Source organism: Chrysochloris asiatica, unplaced genomic scaffold, assembly GCF_000296735.1.
Source record: "Chrysochloris asiatica unplaced genomic scaffold, ChrAsi1.0 scaffold00008, whole genome shotgun sequence".
NCBI lineage: Eukaryota > Metazoa > Chordata > Mammalia > Afrosoricida > Chrysochloridae > Chrysochloris > Chrysochloris asiatica.
In genome coordinates, this window is record NW_006408526.1 from 11025647 (window position 1) to 11044654 (window position 19008).

Consider the following 19008-nt stretch of genomic DNA (forward strand, 5'->3'; position numbering starts at 1 on the left):
ATTTTATAATTTTTACTTGCTAATCTTTTAGAAACTAACCTTATGCTACCCAGAAAAGTCTGAGGCAAGGTAATACAAGTAGATTGAAACCAAAAAATTTTACTAATTACTTTTATGGTACTTAGTAACCTCTACAAGTGAACTAAAGTGAACTGAAATACGTGATCTTCTGAATCTATATCACACACACCAGTGAAACTTATACTTTGAATAACAGGGTCAGCACTTTAAATAGAGGTCAATAAAAAAGTAAATTATCTTAATTTAGATTGGGTTAGTGGTGGCCTTGGGATGCCACTATAGCATTTTTCCCCTACAAAGAATATTTGTTTTCTTACTAATAATTTTTAGTTTGTATTTTTAAGATTACTTGACTGATACCCAAAGTAAAGTCACTGTCTTCCCCAAACAGTCTTACTCTCCATGGATTTAGCTTAAAGTGGACTTCAAGTACAGTGTATACGTCACTAAGTATAAGGCAATGAGGACATACACTGTTTTTCAACGAAGACTCTGAAAACGATAGTGATCAAAACAAAGCAAACATAATCAGGGAGGCACATAAGAGAAAGGAAACAAGGAAAAGGAATGGAGGTGGCTTTAAAGGCATCAACTCCGTAAGGACCAAAACCATTCCAAGGGATCAAAAAAATGTCAAATGTGCTTGTGGAAAAAGTTGGTAGCAAATGAGAAACAAATATTCTTTTTATTATATTTGCTTAACTCTTCAGCCTTATTCCTGGTATTGATTTCTACCGCTAAGCTGTACCACTACTTTGGACCTACAGCTTTTTCCACCTCTTATAGTCAAGTTAGTGCTACCAGGAAGCATTCCCTGACACTTCCAAGGCTATGGTAGATATTCCCTCCATGAACTTTTATATTGTATCTCCCTACTAAAATAGAATTATCACACTGTATTAAAGTCAGGTTGTTTACTTTCTTATTTATGTATTTTGAGTAGAGCTGAATGGCAACATTAAAAAGGTGAATATCTTGTGCAATGACTTATTTGAGTTTTAAATCTTTTACTAATTGTCTCCCAAAAAGTTTCAGAAAATGTTAATTTCTAGTTCAGAAAAAAAACATAACATTGAATAGAAAAAAGTAAAAACTATAAAGTAGAAAATGTTTAATTACCAACTTAGCGTTTTCCAAGAGCCCTGGTGGCACAGTGATTAAAGCACTCAGCTGCCAATTGAACGGTGGGTGGTTCAAATTCACCAATAGCCCCACAGGAGAAAGATGTGGCAATCTGCTTGCTTTGGTATATATTTATATACCCTTGGAAACTCTAGGGGCACTTCTACTCTGTCTTTATCGGGTCACTATAAACCAAAATTGACTCAATGGTAATGGATTTCATTTAGGGATTTGGGTTTCCAAAACGCTGACTCTACTTTAGTGACTGGATATAAACAAATCAGTTAACCTCTTTGTTTCCCAACTTTATTAATAGTAATCGAGCTTCGCCTCTGCTTCAAGTCAAACACTATTGCTACAAAAACACAGAAATTTTTATCAAACAAAAATATAAAAATATGAAGCTACTGTGTCATGATATATCCTCCATCTAGGTTGATACATTATGAAGTTAGTGTTCCCATCCCTCTAACCTTTTCTTAAAGAATTCTGCACTCTTGTTACTTACACATCAAAATGGCAGTTTTGACATCCTCAAGAAGTCAAAATCATGCTCCTTTTAATTGTTCTTTTAGCTATGGAACAAAAAGAAGTGTGAAACAGGGTCGACAGGGAGGAGAACTTAAGACGTTGGCTACCCAAAATGGGGGGACTACAAAGGCTAGAAGTGACTGGCTTACAAGCTTTCAATAGGGAACCTAGCTCCAGAGGATACAGGGAAAGGTAGAACCTCCACTGAATTGTTTCCAACCTGTCTGGATGCGGTTAATAAAAGGTGAGGGGAAAAGGACTCCTCTGGTTCAATAGGGAATGATTGCTATCAGGTCTGATAGTGAGTGTTGGAAAGGTAAATGTAAATGTAAATATCTGGTAACAAAAGGAGTGGAGCAGCTGATTTTACAGTCCAGGATTGGAGATCCCTGGAACCATGAAGGGAGAAAAGCGAAGTGCAAGACCGTGTCTGGAGAGGCAGTGACACTAGGGATGGAGGCAGAGATGATGACATGGACAGGAGTGGCTAGGGACTCTGGACTCAGGGAGGGAGAGGGGTCATGTGCTGGTGGCCGGGGGGCAGCCATGTGGAGTATAGCCTTTGATTGTTTGATGATGTATGAAGAAAACTGTGAACATCGCAGTGAAACAAAGTACGATAGGATAAATGTAAAATAACGTTCACCCATGTAAACTAACACATAATTCACAATAAAAACTTAAAAAAAGGTGGTGGTGGGGGACGGGACCACATTAACCTAAGAAGAGTTGGGAAAGGAGGAATGGAAATATAAATCACAGGGAGGAAGAGCAATAACTGATGTTCCAAGGAGGTGACTGCAATCATTGTGATGAAGGATATGATTTGTTGAATGTAAAACTGATGATCTGCTCTGTAAAACTTCACTCAGTTCACAATAAAAACTTTAAAAATGAAAAAAAGAAAAAAGTATGATGGGGCAAGATCAGGGCTTTAGGGTGGATATGGTAAGGTTTCCTAATGAAATTCTCATAGGACAGGCTTACCACCTTGAAGAATAAGCAGGTGGTGTCATGATGGGAAAAAAAAAAATAAATAAATTCCTCTATACAACTCTCCTGTCCTTTGTCTCACTAATTCAGTTTCCATTTTCTTAAAAACTTAATAAGCCCATGTAATCATCCTATGTCCTTAAAAAAATCTACTAACGGATTCTTTGGGATCCCAAAAATTCATCACCATAACCTTCTGAGCTGACCCCTTGGTCTTGAATTGAACTAGACCAGCAGATCCCTTCAGAAGCCACTGTTTTGATTTTACCTGTTTCCGAAGGTACTCTAATGAGACTAATACAAGTGTATTATTGAAAGAACTTGTCTGCAGATATCTATAGATAACAGAAACATACTTAAACACATTTTGGTTGTAATAAACTTCTGCACGTATGAACTGGAACCCTAGTAGCAATACTATTTGACTTATCCTTGTATATATTGATTATATAGTTAATGAAATATCAGCTTGAAAAGACATCAAATTCTTAGCCTACCTACAGCTCTCAGTCTAGACCCTGAAAACTCAGCACATACCATTAATACATACCAGACCTGTAATAAACTGTTAAATGAACTAAAAAAAAAAACTTTTAAAAAGCATATGACTGATATCTTTACACATTAAATTCATTACCTGCATACTCATAAAACCAAGCCAGGCACTTCTTGCTTGAAAAATGTTCTTCTCCACTTATTAGTCTAGCAGGAGGTTGGGATCTGCAATAACTTAGAAAACACACAAATGTCTAAGATTTTTATTAGGCCTCAATTCTTAGTGAAAAACTAAATTCAGCATGTTGTTGTTAAGTGCCATCGAGCTCATCCCAACCCATAGCGGCCCTATACAGGGTTTCCAAGGAGCGGCTAGTGAACTTGAACTGTCATCTTGAGTTTCAAACTGACTTTGCAATCCAGTGCATTAACCCACAGCACCAAACCAGGGCTCCAAAACCACCTCAGTTCAAACTAAACAAAGTTTGTTTTTTGTTTTTTTTAAAGAGCTAGCATTATAGACCAAAAAGGAGGTGTATTTGAAGATGTTTACAATTAAAGACAACAGACTATAAACATACAAGTTTCTGGCTAACAAACCCAAATGCTACTTTTCCCACAATTAAATTCCCAAACCATCAACTGACATTACTTCATCAAATTTCAGAGACAAATGGTCTCAATGCAGGACTGACAGTTGAGAAAGTATAAACATTTCCTGAAACTGATTTGCCTGGAAATTATTTTGGTATACAACAGATAACCTCCAAACATTTTGAAAACAAAATCTTACAAAGACTATTTTGATAATTAACAAATAAGTATTTCAACTTTAGATAGATATTATCTACCAAACGTATACAGATTTTTTTAAACAAAAAATTATTTAGGACCTAAGAATATAATTAGTGTTTACAGACTGTTTTTAAGTAAAAAAAACTCTTTAAAGTTAATAGTTCAAATAATTGGGTCAATGCTATTCAATTCCAGTCTGTTTATTTTTAGGACATACTTTGACAGTTCAGCTATTTTAATGCATTAATTTAAAATGTTTTAATATATTCACTTTTTTCCAGTCAAATAAATGCCCAATATCTCATCCTATCAGCGATGTACAATTGCAACTGGTTGCATCTTGTTACTATGCAAAATTACCCCAATTTCAGTATTTGAAAATGAAATTTGTAAATAATCTGAATACATTATACGTTTAAGATAATCAAATGTTAAGAGTATGCTTCATAAAAGTATGAACTAACAGAGAAATTATGTCAAATCCCAATGCGCAGTTAAGAAATATAAGAAAAAAGCATCACCTTTCACATTAATAGTCCTAGACATACTCTTAAATTCCATTGCAAAAACAGTAATGAAAGAAAAAATTCAACCAATTACAAAAGGGAAGATGCTGAGTAAACAAACCATCTACCTTACATCTTAATAGATCTCTCTTTTAAGGAGAGCTTTATCATTCTTTCCTCCTTACAATTCTTTCATTTAAGGGCAACATCTGAAGCTGTCATATTGTGTCAACCACTGATAAAGCTGCTAAGGAAATTAATAAAAGAAATCACTTCTCACACCTAAATTGCAATGACTTTATTTTGCGCAGCATACAACGTTGCTGTGAAGCCTCAATGATATGCTGCAACGGGATACAGTTGCTTTGTTTTCTTTATCTCCAGGAGGATACAGAGCACAATAGCTTTCAGATGATTATTAATATTTATATTGAAAGCTAACAGCATCCGGAATGCTACAAAACAAAGAATATGCCGTCTTTCCAGCTCCATACAGAGGGGCTTGGCACAGGTGAAGGCACTGATACCTTCACAGACTGGGACTTACAATGTAAAAGGCTCTTGTTGGAATCGTCCGGATTGGACTACTCCAAATACTAAATGTAGAAGCCAATTATAGCACAGGGCAGTTGTCAAGATTCCTCAAGCTGTGCTCTTTTCCTTACATGATATGTAAAGAAACCCTAGAAGAGCTGGGAAGATGTGGAGGGAAGAAGGAGTAGGGGTTAGGAGAAATGACAATTCAAGTCCGCATCCCCATGTCTCACCCTCCCGGGCTTGCAGACTCGAAAGTGGGGCGACTCTTCCAGTCCCCCCCGTGAGCGGCGGGGCGCACACATGCGCGAACACGAGGTCGAGAGAGGAGCCTTGCAGTGCTCTGCACCTACCACCTAGGTGGATCAGAGGGGCCTCACTTCTTGACGCCCGCGCCGCAAAGGTCTGGCCCGCCTCCTTCTGCTGCTCTCCAGCGAAGGAGGAAGGAGGAAAGCTTGAGTGGTTGGGGGAGGTGGTACCTGGAGATTTTACACTTCTTGAGGCCTCCGTCTTCCGCTACTGCCGCTGCCACCCCGGGGGATTTTCTCTTCTTCTTCACCGGCATCTTCCGCCCTCCCCGGCAGGGCGGGTAGGGGAGCCGGGGAAGGGGATCACTGTCCCCTAGGGGCCCTTCAGCGCTGGCACCCGGTTCCCAGAAACAGCAGCAGGCGGAGAAGCAGAGTCTACAGCCAGAACCAGCGTGGCCCAGTCCAGCCGCCACTCACTACCAGGTCTCTTTCTGGTCCTTCTCTGCCTGGGACAGTGGTGGCTCCTTGCCGGTAGACTGCAGTTCCGTTTCGTCAGGAGGAGATAACACAGACAGCGCGGCACCTCCACCAGTCACAGGCTCGGAGAGCAAGAGGCTAATCCTCACCCGGATGCGAATCGCACTGAGCCGGAAGTGACGCAAGGCGCTAAGCAGGTTGCTGGGAGGGGCGTAGCTCTGACTGGTCCCGGCTTGCCTTAGTGGGGGCAAAGCTTCTGGGTCTGTGCATCAGTGGAGAAATCTATTTCTTTTGGCTCAGTGACCGTCTTCGGTTGCTCAGGGTATCCCGACCTTTACCTTGATGCTTCCTCCCAGTCATCATCCAGAAATATTTTTTGAAACTAATACTCTGCGGGGATATGAAAAATAACGTGGTCAAGTAGATCAACTTCAGTTCTGAGCTCTTCTACACGTTGTGTTGTTAACACCATTAAATGCATAGTCACCCGCTACCCTGTGTGCTTTCTTTAGGGACCTGCGTTCAGCTTCTCAGATTCCTCTCCCTCCCCATCGTCTCTGACTTACCACTTTCTCCCCGATTAAAATTTCGCTTACTATTTTTATTTTCTCAGATCTCAACGCTGGTAAGAAACAGTAACAATAGGCGTTAAAATATTACTGACTTGGTAGAGAGGAATTTGAAGTACAGTTCTAGGGGCCCTTCCCTGGCACTGTTGTTGCTGTGAAGTGCCATAGTCAGTTTCGACTCAAAGTGGCCCTGTATAGGGTTTTCAAAGAGCGCCTGGTGAGTTTGAACCACCTACCTTGCGGTTCAAACCGACTTTGCAGTTCAGCGCATTTAACCCACAGCGCCACACCAGGACTCCTATACTATCCCCAAACATTCTGCCTTCTCTAAGTGGAAATATTGTTTATGCACAAGGGTTATTGTATGTAAAGATGACATGAGACAAAAACCTACTGCCATCCAGTAAATTCCAATTCATAGGACCCTGTATGCAGTTTGATGCTGTAAATCTTTAGCTCAGCAGAAAGTCTCAGCTATCTCCTGAAGCTGCAGGTGGTTTTGAATTTTGGACCTTGTAGTTTGTAGTCCAGTGCTTTTCCTACAGCGTCACCAGGGCTCCTTAAAAATTATATGTTGTTGTGAAGCGCTGTGGAAGGGGTTCCGACCCTGTGTAGGGTTTTCAAGGAGCCACTGGTGATTTTGAACCACTGACCTTGTTTTTAGCAGTCCAGTCCTTATCCTACAGTGCCACACCACAACTCTATTACATAGTGGAAAATTATTTTAGTCATTATGTGTAAAATAAGCTTACCTCTGTAAACATCATTTTATTATTACTTGATTTTGTTGTTAGGGGCCATCAAGTCCTTTTCAACTCACTGCATCCCATGTGACAGTAGAACTATCCCATAAACTCTTGAAGGCTGTAACCATTAGCAGATCGCCAGGTCTTTCTCCTGTGGAGCTGCTGGGTGGGTTAGAATTGCCAGCTTTTTGGTTCCAAAGGACTAAAAATATCTTCAATTTTATTTTTATATAGTTTTAGTTTTGGTGAAATTATCTATACCATAGTAGCCTTTGTTGTTCTTGTTAGGTGCAATGGCGTGGTTCCAACTCACAGTGATCCTATTTACAACAGAACGAAACACCATCATCACAATTATTTTTTATGATTGAGCCCATTTTTGCAACCACTGTGTTATTCCATATTGTTGAGTGTCTTCTTCTTTTTCAATGACCCTCCACTTTGCAAAGTTTGATGTCCTTTCAAAAGGACTAGTCCCTCCTGCTAACATGGCCGAAGTATATGAGACAAAGTCTCTCCATCCTTTCTACTAAGGAGCATTCTGGCTGTACTTCTTCAGAAATTTGTTTGGGTTTATTTTTTGGCGATCCATGGTATTTTAAATATTCACCAACACTACAAATCAAATGTGTTATTTCTTCTCTTGTCTTCCATAGTCGTTGCCCAACTTTCATATGTACATGGTGGTGATGGTTATGTGATGAGGAGTTGGTTCTGACTTATAGTGACCTTGTATAGGGTTTCTTGAGGTTGTAAATCTTTATAGGAACAAAAAGTATCATCTTTATTCCTCAGAATGGCTGGTAGATACAAATTGTTGACCTTGCAGTTAGCAGCCCAGTGGTTAACCCACTAAGCTACCAGAGCGCCCTCATTGGATGCATATTATGTGATTGGAAATACTACAGTTTGGTTCAAGCTCACCTTAGTCTTCATTGACATCTTGGCTCTTTAAAACTGTGAAAAGGTCCTTTGCCGCAGGTTTGCCTAATGCAGAACATCCTCATTTGATTTCTTAATGGCTGCTTCCATGAGCATTGACTGTCAATTCAAATAAAATGAGATTCTTGACAGCTTCAATCTTTTCTCCTTTATCATGATGTTTATTGAACCAGTTGTGAGAATTTTCATTTTCTTTACATTGAGTTGCAATCCCTACTAAAGGCTATATTCTTTGATCTTCATGAGCAAGTGATTCAAGTCCGCTTCACTTTCAGCAAGCATGGTTGCTTCACCTGCATATTGCAGATTGTTAATGAGCCTTCTACCAAACTGGATGCCATGTTTGTTTGTTTTTTCCATATAATCCTGCTTCTTAGCTTATTTACTCAGCATACAGATTGAATAAGTATGGTGAAAGGATACAACCCTTACACACACCTTTCCTGATTTTAACCTCTGCAATATCCCCTTGTTCTGTTCTAACAACTGCCTCTTGATCTATGTACTGATTCCTCATGAGGACAATAGTGTTCTGGACAATTCATTCTTCACAATGTTATCCACAGTTTGTTATGACCCATGGTCAAATGCCTTTACATAGTCAATAAAGCACAAGCAAACATCTTTCTGGTATTCTCTACTTTCAGCCAATATCCATGTGACCTCTGCATTGATATCCCTCATTCCACGTCCTCTTCTGAATTCAGCTTGAATTTTTGGCAGCTCTCTATCGATGCACTGCCACAACCATTTTTTAATTCTCTTCGGGAAATTTTTACTTGAATGTGATATCAATGATTGTTCAATAATTTCCATATTTTGTTGTGTCACCTTTCTTTGGAATAGGAGCAAATAAGAATCTTTTCCAGTCAATTGGTCACGTAACTTTTGTGGCATAGACTAGTGAGTGTGTTCATTGCTGCATCAGTTTGTTAAAACATCTCAATCTGTATTCTGTACATTCCTGATGTCTTGGTTTCCACTAATGTCTTTAGTGCATCTTGAACTTCTTCCTCCAATACCATTGGTTCATGATCATATGCTATCTCTTGAAATGGTTGAACACGAACCGATTCTTTTTGGCACAGTGATTTACCTTGCAGTTTTCCTTCATCTTCTTTCTGCAACGTTCAGTTTTTTTGCCCATAGAATCTTTCAATATTGCAATCCAAGGCTTAATTTGTTCTTAAGTTCATTTAGCTTCAGAAATGCCAAATGTGTTCTTCCTTTTGGGATCTCTAACTCCAAGTCTTAGCACATTTTTTCTTAATACTTTACTTCGTCTTATCAAGTTGTCCTTTGAAATTTTCTGTTCATCTCCTTTCTTCCATTGGCTGTAGCTACTCTGTGTTCAAAAGCAAGTTTCAGATTTTCTTCTGGTTTCTTTCTTTCCTGTCCTTAAAATGACCTTTTTGCTTTCTTCATGCATGATGTTCTTAATATCATCACCATCTCTTTTGGTTTTTCAGTTGTTAATGTCTAATGCATCAAATCTGTTTTTTAGATTATCTCCAAGTTTAGGTGGGATATGGTGGTGGTGGTGGTAGTTATGTGCCGTGGAGATGGTTCTGACTCAAAGTGATACTGTACAGGGTTTCTGAGGCTGTAAATCTTTATGGGAGCAGAAAGCCTATATACTCAAGGTCATATCGTGGCTCTCATGGACTTGTTTTAATTTCTTCAGCTTGAGCCTGAACTTGCATATGAACAATTGATGGTCTGTTTCGCAGATGGCCGGTAATCTTATTTTGGCTGATGATATTGAGCATCTCCATCGTCTCTTCCCTCACATGTAGTCTGTTTCATTCCTATTATTCCATCTGGAAATGTGTATGCGTATGGTGGTGGTGGTTATGTGCCATAGAGTCTGTTCTGACTTATAGCGACCTGCACAGGGTTTTTTGAGGCTGTGAGTCTTTATAGGAGCAGAAAGCCTCATCTTTCTCCTGCAAAACAGCTGGTAGTTTCGAACTAGCTAGACCCTGAGGTTAGCAGTCTGAGTCATAACCACTTGGCTACCAGAGCTCCTTTGTATGTGCATCATAACCATTTATGGTGTTGAAAAAGCTCAAGTGCCAGTAACTGGTTTAAGATGGACTCAACCTCCAACAGGCCAATCAGTGGTAATAACACTTAATGGAATTATCAGGAAGCAACTTTATTTCCTTCTGGACTTAAGAGGATGTAGAGGATGAAGCCAAAACTCAGAAGAAACCAGTCAATCAGAAAGGATGACAACCAAGGATAACAATTATATAATGAACCTTGAATTCATATTGAAGTGCCATATATCACTACTGTTCAGGTCACATAACTATACTTGAGTTCACCTCTTGCAGACATAGGCACTAAATACAGGTTGATACAAATCCCTCGTGTGGGATTTGACTGAAATTTTGTGATACATTGGACATTCGAAAAGGTTCACCAGGGAAAACTACAGGAGTTCCTTGGTGGTACAGATATTAAATGCGTGGCTAGTAAATGAAGTCTGATGGTTCAACTCCATCCAAAGGCATCTGAAGAAAGACCTGATCATCTTCCAAAAAATCAAAGGAGCATGGGTCTAGTCTGACAAAAGTGGGATTGCCAGAAGTCCAAGTCAAATCTATGGTAACTAGTTTGATTCTATTTTCTTTTTTGGTAAAAGCATACAATTGTTTTTTGCTTATACTTCACTATAGCCAATTGTGTTTCTAAAGATGGTCACAATATAATATCTTTCAGTACACACGTTCTTTTGGAATCTTGCCTCTCCCCACAAATTAAAGCTTCTTACCCATAAGATTGATTCTCTACTTTAAAGCCATCTGTATGAGATGTAAAGGTCCACAATTACTCAAAAACAAAGATAAGAAAATAAGGGTACAGAGAAACTAAAGGACTGGAAGTGGAACAAACAGAATATAAAGAGAATGCTGCCACATTCTCTTTATAAACGTCACAAATGTCATGGAACAATTTGTGTGGAAATTTCCTACCCTCCCTTTCAGTAAGAAATTGCTGTAAAAATCTACAGAAGATTTCATTCTTTCCCTGTCTATCAACCAGATTCAAGTGATTTAAAATAGAATTACATAGTCCTACAAGATGGCCTAGTGTGTTGCTGTAGAATAAGCACTGGACCACAAGATCAGTTTGAACCACAGGTTGGCAGTTAAAACCAACCAGCCACTCCTCAGAAACCCCATACAGGGTTGCTATGAGTTGAACCAACTCAACAACACTCAACAACAACAACAAGATGGTGGAACAATAAGATGCAAGAAGTCTGGATCCCTGAAACATCACATGAAAAACTGCCTGCCAAATACCAATTGTGCTGTCTAATAGAAGAGAAATGAAGTTCTCTTCTGTTAGATCACTGAAGTTTTTGGGTTATTTATTGTAACATTTGCCATACCTTGACTGTACCTGTCAGGGCAAAAGTCATAGAAGAAACCTTTTTTAAACAAAAATATCAAAATGTGAAAATAATGTTTCTTAACAGGTCTTTCACCTATAGACTTCTGAAGGCATTGTTTCCATCTCTCTAACTCTTTCCTGAAGAATTCTGTGCTTTTCAATTTCAACATCAAAAAGGTAATTTTGACATCCTTGAGGGACTCAAATTGCGTTCCTCTGAAATTCTCATTGAGTTGGGTAATAAAAAGATGTCTGAAAGAGCAGGATTAGGGTTTTAGAGTGGAAGGGGTAAGGTTTCCCCAGGGAATTCTCATAGGAAGCTCTTACTACCATGAAAGAATGAGCAGCTGCACTGCCATTAGAGAACAAAATTCCTCCGCACAACTTTCCTGGCCTTTTCCTTAGCAGTGCAGTTTTCAATTGTCTTAAAACTTCCTCAAAGTAAGCCCCTATGATCGTCTGTGTTCTTTGAAAGAAAACCCATCAAGATTACACTTCCAGAATCCCCAAAAAGAAGTATCCATAACTTCCTGAGCTGACCTCTTACCTTTGATTTTAATTGGCCTAACCAATCCCCTTGGAAGCCTTTGTTTTGACTGGACCTTGACCTTTGGATCATATTGGTAAACCCAAGACTAGTCCCTGGTTATGATTCATTACATAAAAATCATCTTCCTTAGCTTCGATGTTTCTTAAAAGGCTGATGGAAGGATCAGTTCTTTGAGCTAGCCGATCTTCACACACTTTTCAGTTCCTTTTATACAGGCACCCTAATGAAATTAGGGAGTCCTGGTGTGGCACTGTAAATGCACCAGACTGCAAAGCCATTTGAACTGCAAAGTTGGCAGTTCAAGCTCACCAGTCGCTTCTCAGAAACCTTATGCAGGGTCACTATGGGTTGGAAGTGACTCAACAGCACTTAGCAACAACAGCAACAACAATGAAATTAAGAGTCCTGGTGTGGCACTGTAGGATAAAGCAATGGACCACAAGGTCGGTTTGAATGGCAAGGTCAGTGGTTCAAATTCACCTGCCTCACCTTGGAAGCTCTACACATGGTCACTATGAGTCTGAACCAACTCAATGGCACCTAACAACAACAACAACAACAAAAAGACTAAGAAAAGGAAACAATGGCGCTGTAGGGTCAACATTGGACTGCAACCCACAAGATGGACATTTCAAATCCACCAGCTGCTCCTTGGCAAACCTATACAGGGTTGCTATAAGTTCAAGTTGATCTCACGGCACTTAACAACAACCAGAACAATGAGAGGAAGACAAGTAGACAAGAGTATTTTTGAGAGAACTTGTCTGCAGCCACTCACTGATCCCAGGTCATAATTATTGTGGCTGCTCTTAGGTGCCATAGGGTCAGCTCCAATTCACAGCAACTCGAGGTAGGTTTTTTGAGAAGTGGCTGCTGAGTTTGAACCAAAAACATGTGGTTAGCAGTCCAGTGCTTATCCTACAGTACCACACCAGGACTCCAAATATGTGATTAAATACACTTTATTTGGAATAAACAGGTGCATGTATGAACTAGTAGCAATACTTTTTAATTTATGCTTGTACTATAATAACTTTGGACATATTGTCCGGACTTTGGACATATTGCCCGGAGGAAACAATCGTTGGAGAAGGATGTCATGCTGGGTAGGGTGGAGGGTCAGAGAAAAAGAGGAAGACCCCCAACGAGATGGATCAGCCAGGTGGCATCATTGATGGACTCAAGTGTGGCAGTGGTAGTGAGGTTGGCCCAGGATCGAACATTGTTTCGTTCTGCTGTGCGTGGGGTCGCTATGAGTCAGTTCCGATTCGATGGCACCTGACAACAACAACAACAATAATAACAAATGAATCCAGTGTCTTAATTTCCAAGTATAACAAATAAACATTTCTTGTTCATGGTAGGCCAGTGAGATTATACTCATCATGGCTATTCAGGGATCCAGGCAAATAAAATCTTTGTCTTCACATATGCTTTCATAGTCATGATGACAGGTGGAAGGGTCCATGGGAAAAATCTTACAGTGCCTTTTAAGTTTTCATACACATGTGATATATCACTTCTATGTACATCTCAAAGACCAAATCAAGTTAAATACGGTCATTTGTTTCTTTAAAAAGGACAAGGAGGTACTCTGTGCCAAGAAGGAAGGAAGCTGGGAATATTTGGCAAACAGCTGTAACAAGTACCACATAAACACAAACCTTGATGCTTGGAAAGAGAAACTAAGTACTTCACACAGAAACTAAAGTATGTGATATAGAATCAGTGGTCAGGGTAGACATCAGGGAAGCAGACTCTACGACTGGATAATGGGAGATACTTAGAGTGCTTTGTTAAAATAGCTAGTAAAAACTGTAGGAAAATTCAGAAAGAATTTGGAAGGTAGACCATGAATCTAAGAGACTCAGGGAATTAGTTGGAAGCCAAATTATAGTGTGTGTTGGCTATTGGTGGTTGCCTTTAGCAAGATATTACAAGAAAGAGATAAGATCGTATGAGAGTGGCTTTTCTAGCAGAGAAAAGGGTACTAAGAAAGGAATTACAGACATCACGGACTTTATAGACTTAAAAATGATGACTGTTCCTCTTTCTGTTAAGTGACATTGAGGCAGTTCAAACTCAATGTGATCCTTCATAAGGTTTCTGAGGAACTTTTGGTAGGTTTGAACCACCAATCATGTGGTTAGCAGTCCAGTGCTTAACCTACAGCGCCACACCAGGACTGTTCTTAGGACCTAAGCAATAGAGACTGAAAAGTTTTGAGGGGCAGAGGTACTAAAAACTGCTCAGTTATTATTATTATTATTTTTTAAGGTTTTTATTATGGATTGAGTGAAAGTTTACAGAGCAAATCATCAGTTTTACATTCAACAAATCACACACGTTGTTTCATTACAATTATTATAATCCCCTCCATGTACCATCAGTTAATAGTATTTCTTTCTATTCACTTTAGCTTTTTTTAAAAAAAAAACAAAACACTCAGGCACATATAATAATTTCAGCCACCAAAGGGCACATTCTGCATGTCTGCCTCCTGGCTACCAGCTCTTAGTCTCTGTCTTCCCATGAATCTAGCTTCCTCAGCTGCACCCTCTCTCCATGTCTCCATATCTTCCTCCATCTCTGGTGTTACTGCTTCTCTGGATAAGGTCTCACATTCTGTTTGTGCCCTTCTCCCATGAAGATCATAGGGTCCTTTGTTTCTGGACTGTAAGATTACTTCTCCATTTTTGTTGTAAAACTTCTATCTTTACAATTGTGACAGTCGCAATTAGTCATGATAACAGCTACTCATATTGAATCATAAGAATCTTATCCCAATCTCTTTTAACCAGACCCATCTAGACAAGATGAAAACTATTCAATGGGGACTCTTTCTTCCAACTCCCCCACTTTTAAACTAAACTCCCCCTTTAAACTTTGTAAGCCAGTCACTACCTCCATGAATATAAGTCAAATTCATCAAATTGTAGCAATTTACTCTCGTTTCCTTTATCAAAAATTTCAATTATTTTTAAATGTGGCACAATGCTATGGCAATCATTACACTAAACGGTTTTAACTTGGCTATCTTAAATTGTTGTTTCAGATAGCGTTAAAATTGTTGTTGTTAAGCACCTCAAGATAGTCACCACTAAGCTGAAAGAGATGGGTGTGAGGAAAGAAAGAAAGAAACCATACTTGAGAATTATAGCTAGGGAAAAACTAGAATGTGGAGTTCAGAATGTGGGACTAGAAGTAAACATTTAAGAAATCCTACTATCTTGTTTAGGGAATTGTATTGTTAGCGAACTCATGAGCTTAGACGCAACCCAAAACAAAACAACTTTGGCTGAACCTTAAAACAGTCTTCAAAGTCCTCAGTTTCTATTGCAGACAACTCAGATAACTTTTCAGTTTATAGACTGCAGGCCGTGAGGTTTCACATTTGGACTCGATGAACAGTACTGTGCATCATACGACATCTTAGATCTCTTTCCTTTCTCAAATAGAGGACTTTTCAAAATGTAAGTTTTCATAGACATCACAGCCCCACTCTTGACAAGAACTGTAGATGCATAATAAAAATAACTTTTATTAGTTTCAGTGGTTATATGTTTAATAGTATATAATTTCAAATTTCATCTTAGATGAATTAAGTTAATTAAAGGTACCTATCAATTGATGCCTAAAAAATGGAAATTGTGGCATGAACAATTTTTATTTTAGTAGTTCAGCTACCCTCCTGAGTAAATTGATGTTGCCAACTTTTTGAGGCTCTAGACTTGACTCAGTTTGAACTGCAAGGTTGGAGGTTCAAACTTACCAGTTATAAGTCTAAACAAGATTTTCCCTCAAAATAAAAGGTTTGATAGAGTCTACACAATCAAGGAAGCATCAAAGCATCTCAAAGAATAATCAGCAACATCATAGAGGAAAAGATTAGCCATTAATATATTTTGATTTTTTTATACTAACAAGTAACAAAATGTTAGTTTGCTAGATTATTTCCTAAAAAGCAAATTAAAAGCAATGTTTTTTTTTATCAGATACATGGTTATAAAATATGTGATGTTGCTGCAATAGATTTCTGCAAGAAATCTTTGCAAATTTACATGCTTACAGGACCTGGCCACCAGTTACTGATGAGACAGTAATGACTCATGGGGCCTCATGTGTGTAAGAAGAGCACTGTGAGCTCCACAGGGTTTTCAAGAGGTGATTTTAGGAAGTAGATCTCTGGGCCTTTCTTTTGAGGTGTCACTGAGCTTGATTTGACGCTCAAATCTTTCAGTTAGCAGCTGAGCTTGCTGACGTTTTGCATCACCTAGGGACTCCATAGATTCCTGGTGTGGCGCTGTAGGATAAACACTGGACCGCAAGGTCAGTTTGAACACAGGGTCGCTATGAGTTGGAATCGACTCTATGGCAGTAAACAGCAACAACAACAAAGGGACTCCATAGTAGAATTAGTCGGTGTCAATATTCCGTATGGAATTCTTGTTATGGAAACTGAACAGTGGTGAGTATCAGAGGAGGCTGATAGACCATGAATTAAAAAAAAAAAAAAAAAAAAATTTTCTTGTGAACTGAGTAAAGGTTGACAGACAAGATCATCAGCTTTACATTAACAAATAATACAATTTGTTTTATCTCAATGATTGTAATCCCCTCCATGGAACAATAGTTATCCTGATTCCTTCCTGTGGCTCCGATCTCTATTTTACCCATATTACTATTCTTTCCTATCACTGTTCTTAGGTACATGTTGTCCCTCTGATTTTGAACCATTAACCGTCCCATCATTCATAGTGAGCAGACCTTACCTATGTACCTCTCTACTGCCTGTCTGAAAGTTGAGCCACAGGGTGAGTTACTTTCCAGATCTGAAGGGTGGTCAAGGTCCATAGTCTTAGTTTCCTCCAGTCTCTTTCTGACCAGTAAGCCCAATCTTGTTTGTTTTTTCTTTTTCAAATAATTTTGAGTTTTGTTCCACATATTCTGGCACTCTATCTGGAACCTTCTAATGTGACCCTTTTCAGAGCAGTTGGTAGTGGTAAATGGACACCATCTAGTTCTTCTGGTCTCAGAGTCATGGAGAGTAATATTCAAATGTTCCATTAGTATGCTGAACTAATCGAGTACAAGCATCTTCTGTTTTAATCACTCTTCTTTCTTCTGCACATAGAGAGACCAATATCTGTAGAAGGCCACTCATGAGCTTTTACTATCACAGATCCTACTCACAAAAGCAGGATCTAGAACATTGTCTTTATGGACTATGTTATGCCAACTGACTATGGTATCCCCTGAGACTGTGGTCCTGAGCCCTCTAGCTCAGTTACTCATTGCCTTAATGTTTGATAATATCTAAGAAGTTTTCATCATTTTGCCTGCTACATACTCCACGATATTCACAGTTGTGTTTGCAGGAAAGGTAAAAAATTTTTGTGCCAATATCCTCTTTCAAACACCTGTATATCTGTGGGATATATATCCATATATATATTACACTTTTCCTTGCATACCCATTTGGCATGTATCTCTGTTCATGTATCTACCTGCAGAACAATATTGCTCTAAGGTTGTATATATATATATATTGTTGTTATTAGATGCCATCGCATTGATACTGAGTCATAGCAACCCTATGCACAACAGAACAAAACACTGTATATACATACATACCACCATTTACCTCTATTCCCTTTAGCACTTGTATACCTCTCTTTGTCTCCACCTGTATTCATCATTCTTCTGCCAACCTTCCTCTTCTTGTATATTGCTCTTCCCCTTCTTGTATATTGCTCTTCCCATCACCAAGTGGCTTCCCTCTAGACAGTGAACTACTCTCCCTTCCCTCATACTCCTGGCACCATCGTAGTTCTTGTGGATGTATATCAAGTAGAGGGATTGCTGGGTCATAAGGTATTTCTATTTCCAGCTTTCTAAGGAATTGTAACACTGTTCTCCAGAGGGGTTGAACCACTTCACAGTCCCCTCCAGAAATGTAGAAGGATCTAAGTGTCTCCACACTCTACCCAGCATTTGGTGTTTTCTGGTTTTTTGAATTTCGCTGTTAATATTGATGTGGGATGATATCTGATTATTGTTTTGATTTGAATCTATTAGAATCCTCATATGGCACTGTAGGATAAGCCTTTGACCACAAGATCAGTTTGAACTGCAAGGTCAGTGGTTCAAATTCACTAATTGCTCCTCAGAAACCCTATACAGGTCACTATAGTTCAGAACAGACTCAACGGCACTTAACAACAACAATAGCTAACGATCATGAGTTCTTCATATATCTGTTTTCTGTTTAGATGTCTTCCTTGGTGAAGTATCTGTTCATGTTCTGTGCCCATTTTTTAATTGGATCTGTCTTTTTCTTGTAGAAGTGTTGTAATTTTCTATAAATTTTAGATACTAGTCCCTTGTCTGATATGTCATTGCAAAAATTTTTTCTTAGTCTGTTGTTATTAAGTGCCATCAAGTCGATTCTGACCCATAGCAACCCTGTAGGCTCCCTTTTTACTCTTTTAATGAAATCCAATTTTTATTTTATTTTATCCAATTTTTAGGAAGTTATCTATTTGTCTTTTACTTCTTGTGTGTTTTTTGTAATGTTTGCCATCGTACTAAAGCCCCTAAGTTTGTCCCTAGTTTTTCAACAATGATCTTTATAGTTGTAGGTTTTACATTTAAGTCTTTAATCCATGCTGAGTTTGGTTTTGTATATAGTATGAAATATGGGTCGTGTTTCATTCTTCTGCAAATCAATTTACAGTTTTGCCAGCACCATTTGTTGAAGACACTGGTCTTTTCCCCCATTTAATGTGTTTTGGCCCTTGTCAAAGATCAGTTGACTGTATGTGGATGGATTTACTTCTAGATTCTCAATTCTGGTTCTATTAATTCATGTATCTTTCATTGTACCAGTATCAGGCTGTTTTGACTGCAGTGATTGTGTAGTCATTTTTTAGATCAGGGAGTGAGAGACCTCTAATTTTGTTTTTCTTAAACACTGCTTTGCTTATTTGAGATCTCTTTCCAGATAAAGTTCATAAAGAATGATGCTGGAATCTGGATTGGGATTGCATTATATCTGTAGATTGCTTTGGGTAG

General features: G+C 38.8%; 1 protein-coding gene across 1 annotated transcript in view; it reads right to left on the reverse strand.

Annotated features, from left to right (window-relative positions):
• The window catches only part of DCUN1D5 (DCN1, defective in cullin neddylation 1, domain containing 5), a 30759-nt gene extending 24932 nt beyond the window's left edge, over nt 1-5827 (reverse strand). Inside the window, exons 1-2 of the mRNA XM_006833778.1 lie at nt 5477-5827; nt 3305-3396 (exon numbers count right to left, since the gene is read on the reverse strand). Of these exons, the coding sequence (XP_006833841.1) occupies nt 3305-3396; nt 5477-5562 (178 nt within the window). The 5' untranslated portion in view covers nt 5563-5827. The remainder of the gene's footprint in view (nt 1-3304; nt 3397-5476) is intronic.
• Nucleotides 5828-19008: the final 13181 nt, after the last annotated feature.